The sequence below is a fragment of the Cetorhinus maximus genome, chromosome 14 (assembly GCF_964194155.1).
Source record: "Cetorhinus maximus chromosome 14, sCetMax3.hap1.1, whole genome shotgun sequence".
In the NCBI taxonomy this organism is placed as follows: domain Eukaryota; kingdom Metazoa; phylum Chordata; class Chondrichthyes; order Lamniformes; family Cetorhinidae; genus Cetorhinus; species Cetorhinus maximus.
In genome coordinates, this window is record NC_135892.1 from 44,857,533 (window position 1) to 44,871,227 (window position 13,695).

Here is a 13,695-nt window from a genome sequence, read left to right on the forward strand (position 1 = left end):
ATAAGGCTCATCATTACGTGAAGTTCACACTCGATGAAGCTATCCGGGCTGCTAGGTTTCTGGGGATTGCAGCTATCTCAGACTCCCCAAGAGTACAGGGTGCAATTGATTTCTTTCCTTTCTTGCTCTTCATTGTCCAAGGAACTCTCAGCCTCCCCCATGTCTCCCTCTGACAAGGGATCCCCCCCTTTGAAGCACCAGGCTCTGAAGGGCACAACAGACCATGGCTATGCGGGATACCCTCTGTAGACAGTATGGCGGAGCTCCACCTGAGCAGTCCAAACATCGGAAGCGCATCTTCAGCATGCCAATGGTCTGCTCGATGATGGATCATGTCGAGCTATGTGCCATATGGTATCGCTCCTCCAAGGCAGTCTGAGGATAACGTCATGAGCCATCGTTTGATTGGGTATCCCTTATCCCCAAGCAGCCAGCCCTGTAATTACTGAGGCCCTTTGAATATGAGACACACCTGGGAGTAACTCAAGATGTATGACTCATGGGAACTCCCAGGGTACCTGGTACAAAGGTGCATGATGTGCTTCAGGTGATCGCACACCAGTTGAACGTTCTGGGAATGGAACCTTTTCCTGTTAATGAACATCAGGGTCTGCTGCCTTGGAATGTTCAAAGCCACAAGTGTAATATCGATGCATCCCGTAGTCTAAGGAACCCTGAGATATCTAGCAGCCCGGAACGTTCAACTGGATCCATCTGCAGAATGTGGCAGATATGATCTACCACATCTCTGGACAAGCACAGATGCGCGGAATTGTCTTTCGCTCATCTCCAGATAGGAAAGCCTTCTTTGGTGGATGCCTCCGTGGAATGGGTGTAACCTCCTCATCCTCTGGTTCCTGCTGTGGCTCCCCTGGATCATGGACCTCAAGTGGGGCTTCGTCTTGAAGTTGCGCTTTGCTCCTCCATTCGATCAGTATCATCAGAAAGGCAGCATTGAGCCCAGGCTCCATTATTCAATACTCCTTCTCCCTGTGGACTGATAGATGCAACAGATTAATTAATACTGGGCAAATATAGTAAAACTCCCACTCGCTAACGGAAATCCACTGTGATGTCCTAGAACTGAGTCTGCGCTACCAGCTTGTTGCTGATACAGCCTTGTAGCTGAGGCGCAAACTCTCAGATCTAGGTGACCGAGATGCCAACCCTGATACTTGACATCTCAATCCCACAGAGGTTGGAAGAGATTTGAAACATTCATGAAATGCGCCACCTTACAAAACTTGCATGAGTAATGTCTGGATGCCCTTTGGCCTATTATCTGTGTCAACAGGAGAAAACACATTAGAGGCTTTCATTGATGATGTGGCAAATATGCAGCAGCTGTGCCTACTTCACGGGTGCCTGTATTCTCCATTATTATATTCCTCTTTGTTAATGCTCAAGTGGAGCAACTGTATTGTAAAACTAATGACTCCTGCAGTATCTTGTTAATGTGCAGAAAAAGGCATTGACTCCAATGGCACCTTCTCAAGGAAGTCCACTTTTCTCTCAGTTCTACTTCTATTTCAATGCTGCGATTCTAAGAAGTTTGAGGGTGCTGCTGAAGGGTGCACCCTCAAAGTCCAGCCGTGTGCTCCTGTGCCATTTGTGGATTCAAGATAGTGGTGCCCCATTTTTATTTTGAAACCAGCTTCGACCCTCCCTGTCAGTGTTTGGGTCCCTCCAATTTCCTGGAACCTCTCAATGTGCAGGTAGATCTCCCTCTGGTTATTTTCCAGCCTCCTCCAGTGACCCTGGATCCCATTGTTGTTGTGGTGGACATTCCAGCCCTCCCCGCTGAACCCCATGCCCCATGTTGACCTCACCCCTCCCCATTTTGAGGCTGTGTGCACAGTCACCTCCAGAGGAGAGCCCACCCAAGAAACCTTTGAGTATTCTCCCTGTATTAGGTTTTCCCAATTTACGGGCTGCAGATGCCTTCCCTAGCCATGAGCATCTCATCTGCAGCCAGTACAAAGCCAGACAACCCTATAGCCAGCGCCTTTAAGATCATGAACACGCACTGCACACCAAGCTGTGCCTTATCCCAATTGAGCACAGGCCTTGCCCCTCCCTGGAGCAGGACTACAACATGTGTACCATGCCTAGCCCTGAAGCATGGCCCGCAAAGCCCCACGACTGCCTTTAATCTCTTACCCTGATTGTGAGGTCCACAGAGCCCCAGGACTGCCTTTAATCTCTCACTCCAACCTGTTGGGTCTAGACCAGGGACTCTGTCTTTCAATAGGCTCCCCCATTCCCTCATGATTGATCACTACAGAGTTTCCCTTCCCCCACCCCAAACTCCATGGATCTCTGTGCAACCCATCCCTCTTGTGCTACACTAACAGACCTATCTCCGCTCCACTTTCCTGTTCCTGAGTCTGCATACATCCCCTCCCATTTATACAGTTCGATTCCCATCCATCCCCTTCTGTGTCTGTGTTCGAGTCTTCCATATTGGTCTTCAGCTTCCCCACCCCAGGTCTCCCCTCTGTCTGCTATCATTCCCTTTCCCTGACTTCCAACCCCTCCATACCCCATGTGTCCGCCATCCTCCCCTACACCCTCTTCCAACTCCTCCATACCCTATTGGCCCCAGGTGCCCACTATCCTCCCCCACCCCTCTCCTTCCAACTCCTCCATACCCCATTGGCCCCATGTATCCGCCATCCTCCCCCACCCCCCTTCTCCCAGTTGCAATGCTGGTGTTTAAGGGTACAGCCCTGCTTGAGAATCGCTACACAGTGGTGTCCTTCCAGAGTACAGAGGCACACACTGTGAGCTGATCAACCCTACACACCCATCAGTGTGGCGTTCCGCTGCCATTGCTAAGAAACTGGAGCAGCGCTGTTGTAGGTAGACTTTGAATGTTGCCCTCATGTGAAAGCCATGAGTGAAGTGAGGGCTGACCGATGCGTGCCACTCATTTCCAAACCTGTTTCAGACCAGCCTGAATTCCTGCTGGTATGACGTAATATTGGAAGGTGGAACATGATTCCGGTGAGTTGCATATCTAATGAGTATTCGTGACATGGTAATGCATGCAAATAGATTCCCGACACTGATCAGTGGGATACCCCACCTGTCATCAACCTGCCATGAAAGGGGTGGGTGGAAAATTCACCAATAAAGTCACCAAGGACTATCCTAGGGTCCTAAAAGAAGTGGCTGCAGAGAGAGTAGGTGCATTGGTTGTAATTTTCCAAAATTCCCTTGATTCTGGAAAGGCCCCAGCGGATTGGAAAAAGGCGAATGTAACTATTCAGGAAAGGAGGCAAACAAAGCAGGAAACTACAGGTCAGTTAGCCTATCATCTGTCATAGGGAAAATGCTAGAATCTATTGTTAAGATGGTTATAGCAGGGCACTTAGAAAATCTTAATGCAGTTAAGTAGTTTTGTGGAAGGGAAATAATGTTTGACTAATTTATTAAGAGTGCTTTGAGGAAGTAACAAGTAACGTGGATAAAGGTGTACATGTGGTGTACTTGGATTACCAGAAGATGCTTGATAAGGTGCCACATCAAAGGTTACTATGAAAATAAGAGCTGATGGTGTAGGGGGTAACATATTATCACAGGTAGAGGATTGGTTAACTAACAGGAAGCAGAGAGTGGAGATAAATGGGTTATTTTTGGGTTGGCAAGCTGTAACCAGTGGAGTACCACAGGGATGAGTGCTGGGCCCTCAATGATTTACAATTTATATAAGTGATTTGGATGAAACGACGGAATGTATTTGCTAATGACACAAAAATAGGTTAGAAAGTAAATTGTGAGCAGGACATATAAAATTTTCAAAGGGTTTTGGGTAGGTTAAATCAGTGGGCAAAAGATTAGGAGATGGAGTATAACATGGGAAAAGGTGAACTCCACTTTGGCAGGAAGAATTGAAAAGCAGTTTATTATTTAAGATTGTAAAACTCAGCGGTACAGAGGGATCTGGTACATGAGTCACAAAAAGTTAGTATGCAGGTACAGCAAATGGTTAGGAAGGCAAAAAGAATTTTGTCATTTATTGCAAGGGGAGTGGAATATAAAAGTAGGGAAGTTTTGCTACAATTGTATAGGGTGTTGGTGAGACCATATCTGGTATACCGTGTACAGTTTTAGTCTCCTTACTTGAGAAAGGATATAATTGCATTAGAGGCAGTTCAGAGCAGGCTCACTTGACTGATTCTTGGGATGAAGGGGAGGAAAGGTTGGACAGGTTGGGTCTGTATCCATTGGAGTTTAGAAGAATGAGAGGTGATCTTATTGAAGCATAAAAGATCCTGAGGGGAATTGACAAGGGAAACATCCTCTCAGCATCCACCCTATGGAAGAGACCAAAACTAGAGGACACAATTTAAAAATAAAGAGTTCCTTGTATAATACTGAATTGAGGAGAATTTTTTTTCTCTCTGAGGGTTGTTGGTCTGTGAAATGATCTTCCCCAGAGAACAGTCAAAGCAGGATCATTGAATATTTTTAAGGCTGAGTTAAGATTCTTAATTGACAAGATAGTCAAAGGTTATAGAGGGATAGACAGGAAAGGAGAGTTGAGGCCACAATCAGATCAGCCATGATCTTTTCAAATGACAGAGTAAGCTTGAGGGGCTGAATGGCCTACTCATGCTCTTAATTTGTATGTTCGTATAGATCAAAGTGTAGGACAGCTGGGAAATATTCAAGGCAGCCAAAGGGTGACAGCGACATAGATTAATGGATATTACCAGAGAGGGGAGCATAATAAATTCCTATCGCATGACATAGTGTGCTTGGGTTGGGACTCAACAATCTCCACAGCAGATTGAGGTGTTTTAGTGTAGAGATTGATCTGTAATTATGCCAGGCAGCATCTGATTACATGAATTTCTTCCCCCTGCACCCCCTTCCCCCCTCTTTGCCTTTTAAGAGGCTGAATTCATTTTGAACATATCCCACCCACAATGTGGCCACTTAACTTTAAGCACTTTTCCAAGAGTTTGAGTTACACCAGATATTATGTCTATGATCAACTAGACTCCCATGCTTAGACCAATATCTAGAAGAGAGCAAATTTAATTACAGCAGCTTATCTCACAAGCTCACTTCTGCACATCGATTGGCATCATAATGGCAATGTGATAGACGACACAATTGATCTCTATAATGCTCTTAATTCTTAAAGTGATAATTCATTGAATTAGTTAAGTAAAAATTGTAACAAATAAAAACATTCTGTCAATTAATCCATTATAAACTATGCATTCCTATTCATAATGTTTCTGTGGAGATAACATTGGCTGGACCAACACACTTAATTTTCATAGGAGAACTGAAATCTACTTTTAAATGCACAGTTGCTTGATGCTCCAGTTTTGATGTAATACTTTTTTTAATTAGTTGGCTAATCTGTATAGAGACATTTTAAAAAGTTCACAAAAAGTAATGGAACACAACAGATTACATCTTCCAACATTAAGCTAAAAACACATTTCCAATAAAATGGTCTAGAAATAGCTAGGCTGGAAAATGTGGTACCAAATAGTTAAAGATGCAGTAGTTGCTGGATGAGTAGTCCAGAGCCCTAGATTACTAGTGCAGAGAACATCATTTCATATCTCACAAGGCAGCTTTTAAAAATTTGGAAATAGAAAGCTTGTATCAGTAAAATGAACTTGAAGCTGTTGGATTGTCATACAAACTCATCTGGTTCACGAATATTCTCAAGCCTTTCAGAAATTGCCACATAGTGGTTCAAGGCAGTGGCTCTTCAGCACCTTCTCAGGGCAACACAATGACCACATACTGATAATGGGAAAGCAGGAGATAATGATGTTGATTTTCATGTTGTGCAGATGCAAAACTGGCGTTGCAGATTGGTTGCCTACGTAAGGAATGATGATTTTGATTTCCGTTGATTTTAAAGTAAATTGAACCGTTTTATAACAGGCAGCTGATATGCAATGTCAGTTCATCACCCTGACAAGTCAACAATGTGCTCAATTTTCAGGGGTCTTATGTTGGTTAACTTCCATAAAACGTTCGTGCAGTATTTTAATGATGCTGTTAACCCATTTTATACAAATCAGTTGTTTAATCAAGAACAATACGTTGAATAAACGAATGAGGAGAGATCAATTACTATGTAGCCGTTATTATATTTATTAAAGTATGCTTCAATGACATCTAAGTTGAAGGAAGCCATTTTTGATCATAGATATCTGTAATATACAGTTTGATTCAACCTCAGAGTTACCATGGAAAGGAATGGAATTGGTGGCGAGAACGCAGGGTTTTTGGTGGAGTTTGAGGACAATGGTTTCAATCTTCCCAATACTGGAAGAAATTTCTTGTCATCCAGGACCTGATGTTAGATAAGCAGTCTGACAATGACAATATAGAGACAGAGGAGGAGTCAGGAATAGTGTTGAGTTAGAGCTGGGTGTCGTCAGCGTACATGTGGAAACTAACATTGTGTTTTCGGATGATGTCATCCAGAGCAGCAGGAAGATGAAAAATAGGAGGTAGCCAAGAATAGATTCTTGGGGGACACCAGAGGTAATTGTGTGGAAATGGAAGAGAAGCCAATGATGGTAATTCTCTCACTATGATTAGCTAGATAAGAATGGAACCAGGCAAGTGCAGTCTCATCCAGCTGGACAACAGTGGAGAGGTGTTGGAGGAGGTTGTATGATCACCTGTGTCATAGACTGCAGACAAGGAATGATGAGGGGCGATAGTCTGCCTTTGTCAGTCACACAAGATGTAATTTGTGAACCAGACTGTTTGCAATCTCTGTATCATACTTGACCACAAGATGAGCTTTGTACCGCATATCCACACGATGCTAAGTCCGTTTATTTCCATCTCCATACCACCACTTCTCCCTTCCCATGCCTCAGCTCTTTTGTGCTGAAATTATCTCTAGACTTGACTCTTCTAAACTACTCCTGGCTGGACTTCTACATTTCCTCTATAAACTGGAGGTCATCCAAAACTCTGCCACTAGTGTCCTAACTCAGACCCAATGCCTTTCGCCCATCATCCCTGTCCTTGCTGACCTACACTGGCTCCTGGCTAATGCTAATTTTAATCCTCATTTTCTCTGTGATCGCCAGCCCTACAATCTTCAGACATCTGTGCTCCTCTAATTTCAGTCTCTTGTGCAACGTCGATTTTATTTAATCACTCCATCCTTGGTGGCAGTGCCTTCAGCTGCTTGGGCTCTAGAATTCCCTCCCTAGACCTCTCCACCTTACTTTTCTCCTCTAAGACGTTTCTTAAAACCTATCTTTTTGACCAGGTTTTTGGTCATTTGTCCTAATACCTCCTTATGTGGCTCAGTGTCATATTTTGTTTTATACCTCGATGAAGCAACATTTGAATGTTTTATTACATTAAAGGTGCTATATAAATGCAAGTTGTTCAATAATATATTGTACATATCACCTAAGTTAGATATTTTGCAATTTTTTTTATATATATATAAAAATATCCATTTTTACATCTTCCTCCCAGGCTTCATCAGCCATTGCTGCTGAAGGGGGCAGACGAGCAATTCGGGGTTTATCTTCCTCTATCCAATAGGGAATCACCGGATTTCAAGCAAAATTAGAAAGGACATTTGGGAAACCTACACAAAGTTGTGTTCTACTATTCCAGGTCATTCTATATTACAGCTTTAAAGTGATGTAGCAGTGTACGGTTTGAGGTAGGAATTTGTTTCAAAAAAGTTACTGGTTCAGTAGTTAACCGAAGTTATAACCTTCATAAAAGTTTAATTGGACTTAGACCTGTGGTACAAGACACTTTGACTGTGATATGACAAGTTTCTACATTGCAATGTCATCGATAGGAGAACACAGAATTTCTTGAATACAATATGCATATTTATTCCACATAAGAACACTTTTGAGCATATTTGATGTCAAGTAGTCATTCAACAAAATACAAAATATAACCAATTAAAACCAATGCAGTTTTCATAAAATTACAATATACACAACCTTCAATGTTTATGTACAAAGGAAAAAAAGACATCTAAATAAGAATGTTAGCATTAAGAGGCATGTGCATTGCTGCAGCCTCTACCAAAGCCTGTGGTGCTGAAAACAGTGTTAAATAAGTAGAGCTCTGTGTGTCAGGCCATCAGATGTTTACCTTGGCAAACAGAAAAAAGGAAACAGTGCCATACTTAGCTTTGTAAAAACTTAAAAACCGGACACAATGCAACAAACTCCCATCTAATCATTATCTTCGTGCTGTAATGTAAACCAATATTTTCCATCTATAAATAAAATTAAGATTTACAGCCTATTAAAATAAGCAATTTAACCTTTCTTGAAAATATTACTTACTTTTGGTGTTCAATACTTGCCTTATTTGCAAATCCAATACAAAACTAGTGAATCATAGAAACAAAACAATAATTTTATTGTCCACAACAGACAATAAATAATTGACAAATATGCTTATTATTTTCTTTAACGAAAACAAGTATTAAAAATCTACATTTTTGAGGCTAACTGTGGTCTTAGTGCAGACAGCAGTAAGGCAAACTAAACATTGCTTTTCTGTATAAAGCTTCTGTGATCTTCACTTTCAAAACCATAAACAATTGGCCAGAACTGGATAACTTGAGAGACTTAAAATAAAGACAGACATAACTTCAATTCCTGATCATTTTGTGAAGAGTATCACTCATTTGAGACTTTGAAGCTAAGGCTCTCCATTACTTTCAATGTTTTCATAGAAACAGTCTTCATTAACTACGGAAGTAAGGCTCTGGACACTAAACTCTCTTTCCAACACAGAATTCAAGTCAACATTTGGCCCATCAGATTGACTATCCAAAGATCGGTTGTGCTCATGCATGGCTAACAGATTCCCTTTTTTCTTCTTTGTATTGGTACTTTTTCTTTTGATTGGACAGAAGTGGCCTCGCACAAGCCTGGGGTGATCATCCATTTGTTCCACCTCTCCTGTATCCAATTGTTTATTTGGTGCCTGCTCGACATCAGTTTTATCAACTTCAATTTGCATTTTTTCAAATTGTACTTCAATTTCATCTGTCAAAGTCTTATTCTTGGACTTGCAGTAATCTTCATCGTCACTCAAAATGTCTGATTCCTTTACTTCAACTTCCTGTTGTTCCTCTGCACCGCTGTGTTCTTGCTTTGGATATGAAAGACTACTAGGCTCTAGTCCACTTTCTGAGGTATGGCAGCCACTGCTTTGTGTTCCACTGCTCAGGCTACATTCATCAGAATCAACAGCATTACGTCTCCCAGAGTCCTGACTCCAATAAGATGGAGAATGCTTGAACAATTTTGATGCTCTAGTTGATGCTGAAGTAAAGAACAAACCAAAATATCAAATTAAGCTGTTGTCGCTATTTAAAAAAAAAAACTAGAAGCAGCAAGTATTGATTAGACACATACTACAGCCAAGGTTGTGGTCTAGATTTAGTTTTAAGACTGTATACGTGACTTAGAGCTCATGTGAGATGCTTCCAGTGTCTCATGTTATACACTATATTTTACTGAACAGTATGAACCAGGAAGGTCCCAAGCATGATCTCTGGTTTGAAAGAGCAGAGATCTGCCAGTGTGACAAGTTGTCCTTGGTGTGTCTAGGATCAAATGAATGGGACAGGAAGAATCTCGGAAGAAAATCTGGAAAGAATATTTTTAAAGAACATAAATTGAGTGAATGTACCAGCCCAAAAACACAGATGTCCTCCCAGCACACACACAGTTTCCTCTGACCATCAATTATTCTGTGCAATAGACACAAGGGAAATTTTAATTCGTGATAAAAACAGAAAATGCTGGAAAAGTCTTGCAGCATCTGCAGAGAGAGAAACAGTTAACGTTTTGAATCCGTATGACTTCTTCAGAGCTCTGAAGAGAGGTAGAAATGTGATGGGTTTTATAGCGTTGAAGAGAGGGGTGGAGCAAAGCATGTGGTTAGGAATAAGTGGGAGCTCAGGAGAGATTTGACAAAGACAAGACAAAGGGAGTGGTAATAATCATGTTAAAGACTAATGCAGGTGCTAATAGTGGCAAAAAGTGGCAGATAGAAGAATTTGTTAATAGCAGAACAAGGGTCAGTGCTCTCTGAAAGCAAAACCTAAGAACAAGTTACAGACTGACCTTGTGGGGGGAGGGGGTTGGAGAAAAAAATATCAAAATGGAGGAAAGAGTTCATGGTCTGAAGTTGTTGAACTCAATGTTAATTACAGAAAGCTGTAAAGTGCCTAATCAGAAGATGAGGTGCTGCTCCTCCAGTTTGCATTGGGTTTCATTGGCACATTATAGCAGGCCAAGGCAGAAATGTGGGCATGAGAACAAGATAGTGAATTGAAACGGCAAGTGACAGGAAGGTCAGGGTCATGCTTGCGGATTAAGCGAAGGTGTTTCACAAAGTGGTCATCCAGTCTGTGTTTCGTCTCCCCAATGTACAGGAGACTACATTGTGAGCAGTGAATGCAGTAGACTAAATTAAAAGAAGTGCAAGTGAATCGCTGCTTCACCTGGAAGGAGTGTTTGTGGCCTTGGATGGTGAGGAGGAGTTACCATTCCCTTTGTCTTGTGTCCATAATATCTTTGTCAAATTTCTCTTGAGCTCCCACTTATCTCTGACCTCCTATTTTTCTCCACCTCCCTCTTCAACACTATAAAACACATTACATTTCTACCTCTCTTCAGCTCTGAAGAAGTTATACAAGCTTGAAACGTTAACTCTGTTTTCTCTCCACAGATGCCAAATCTGCTGAGATTTTTCAGCATTTTTCATTTTTATTTCAGATTTTCCAGTATCCGCAGTATTTTGCTTTTATTTTAATTCCAAGTATTGATCCAAGAAAATGCATTAGATTAAATTGACTACATGAGTGAGTTACTTAATTCTAAATTAATTTAATTTCCATGACAGTCAAAACATTGGCTAGGCGCTGTTGCAACTTTGCTAATGCAAGAAAGATTTTGTATGTTTTCTTACCAATTTTGGCAGAGGATGGCACCCTGTTTCTTAGAGGAATCATATATTCTTTATTCAGTTTCTCAAGTGCTCCTTCTGACTTGGTCATATGGCGGCGAACATTCTCTCTCAGAATTGAACGTATCACTTTTATGATATTTGTTTTACTCTCGGGATCACTGGAAAAGTGGAAATAAAGGAAAATAATTGTTGTTGCATAAATACATACAAAATATCATCTTTAAACGCAAAAGGCTTTATGCCAATAAAGTTCATAAAAAGTCTTTCAAAAGAAATCCTAACCATTGAACATTAAACATATGATGTTAGCTTAGTGGCACACTGCTCTTTGGTGTATTTTCGTACATTTTATCAAAGCGTTAGGATGTTGGGTTCGTCTGCAAGCTTAATGGCAATCAAGGCAACAAGTGTAAGCAAAGTCTTTCAGGCACCATCTAGTGGCTGAGTAAAAAGTAAGACTGGCTATGTCTGTGAGCAGAACACCTGTTTGCTTTGGCCAGAGTAATGCTGCATGGTATAGACAGCTACACATAATGGAACCCATAGCCATTCAAGATGTTGCTCTTTAATGATGAAAAGGTTAGACACAAATCAAAAAAATCCACAAATTAGGAACAATGCTAAGTGCTGACATTCAAATATCCTACAAATGCAGTCCTAATTTATCACAAGGAAGTATTTCACTTCTTCATGCCTTTAATTTATCAATAGCTTGATTAGCAAAACAGGAGAACCACAAGATAAATTGCTGGCCACGGCTATTGAAATATAATCTGAGGGCATCCTACAACATAATGGCCAGAATTTTATCTTACACGCCGGAACGTAACATGACGTACGATGACGTTGGGTGTGCATCCCGACGTCATCGCGAACTCACGTGACATTATGTTCAGCGGGCGCACGCTAGAGTCGGCTGCGCATCTGCCGACAATTGAAAGGCCCATTAAGGCCATTAACGACTTAACTAACGAGATTTATGCTGCCCGTCCAACCCTACGGTTGGCGGGCAGGTGAAAAGGCTGAGCGGCCCTTACATTTTTTAGGAAAACTTACCCACAAGCAGGATGAGATTTCCTAAAGCTAATACCAATGAAAAAAACCTTTATTTGGACATTAAAAACATGTCCCATCTCATGACACTGTCACATGAGGGGACGTTTCATTCAATTTTTACTGTTTTTATTAATTTTTTTAAAAAGCGCTTCAATCTCCGAGGCAGCTCCTTGCCTCAGGGAGATTGAAGCGCTCTTTTGTGCACACGCGCGTAACTGTGCATGACGCCCGGCTCTCCCTCCTCTCCTCCACCTGCACTGCACTGCCACTCGCAATCCATGCAGGGCAGGCCTTAACTGGCCCGCCCGCCCACGTGAAATCACAGTGCAGAGCCGATCGCGGGCGGTGGTTGGGTCCCCGCCCGTCCCCGCCCGCTCCCGTCGAGCCTGCCCGATAAGGGCAAAATTCAGGCCAATGACCAGTGTTTTATAGTACACTACCTCATGATTAAGTAATTTTAATGTTGGATTAAAAGTCTAGATATTAAATCTTGAGAAATTAAATTGAGTAACATTTTAGACAACTTAATACACAATCTTGTAAAGAAAACTAGTAAAGAACTTACAGTGAAAACTCCTGATCACCCTATTACTTGAGAAAGAGAAGAATATTGGGGTGGATTTTACGGTATAAATAAGTGAGATTAACACGGTTTACAGTTAACTTGTCATTTGGACAACAACATGTAACGACCAGACTCGTTAAATGCATATATCAAGAAGTTTCTGTCCAAGATACGCAACTCGTCCAGAAGCTGCGCTATGATGGTATCTCACTGAGAGACTCGTCGCTAAAACTTATGAAAGGATATGAAGTTGCTGCACTTATAGTAAGACCCCCTTTAAGTCATTTAAATTTAAAGTTGTGTAGTTTTAGGGCTGGCATTCCCGATGTATGTCTTCATAGAACCATAGAACACCAAAGCACAGAAAAACAGGCCATTCGGCCCTTCTAGTCTGTGCCAAAATATTATTCCGCTAGTCCCATTGACCTGCACCCAGCCCATACATCATTATCACACGCCATCATTCTGCGCATTTCACGTTATCTCACATCGCCGTTTTGTGATGTCGATGTGGTTTTGCGATACCTTTTCACAGTGGTTTGACATCAAGTTCTGTGGCCTGATCAGCACCGTTCCGAATCGAGTGTTCAATCTCACTCAAAGGCATTGTGATTTTTTTCAGAAACTTTGAAACAAACTTTTCCAAGAAAAATATCTAAACGATATTATTTTATTTGCAAGGAAGAAGTAGAAGCCTGGGCAGCACATTTCTGTGCAAAAAAGGCCCTTTGCTTGACTCTAAGCTGATTTTAACTTTGGAGCCCCGGGTGTGGCTGCTGTGGAGCTTTACATCGGGTGATGCAGGGAGGCCTTTTTAAAGTCTTTGAAACAGAGGCATCTGCTGCTGTACACAGGTAAAATTGCTTTCCATGTCTCAGGGCTTGTCTTGGTGAAAAATACAGGGTGCAGTCCTTACCCTTCAGGAATCTGACTCCGCAATTTTCTGGTTAATTTTGGAGCCCTAAATCTAGCCCTTGTTGAACTTTGCAGCTGAGGCAGAGAAGTCATTTTAAAGCCAGTGAGAGAGCCATTTGCTTCTCCCAAGGTAACATGCCCAGTATTGAGGAGCTAATCGCTCAAAGCCACCTTCACTGAAATACTTT

At 41.7% G+C, this 13,695-nt stretch overlaps 1 protein-coding gene across 7 annotated transcripts in view; it reads right to left on the bottom strand.

Moving 5' to 3' along the window:
- Positions 1–7,725: 7,725 nt before the first annotated feature.
- Positions 7,726–13,695, bottom strand: part of tiam2a (TIAM Rac1 associated GEF 2a) — a 384,705-nt gene continuing 378,735 nt past the window's right edge. For all 7 annotated transcript variants that reach the window (XM_078556860.1, XM_078556862.1, XM_078556861.1 and 4 more), the window contains 2 exons: positions 10,972–11,129; positions 7,726–9,317 (listed from right to left, as the gene is read on the bottom strand). In XM_078556860.1, the coding sequence (XP_078412986.1) occupies positions 8,689–9,317; positions 10,972–11,129 (787 nt within the window). In that variant the 3' untranslated portion in view covers positions 7,726–8,688. The remainder of the gene's footprint in view (positions 9,318–10,971; positions 11,130–13,695) is intronic.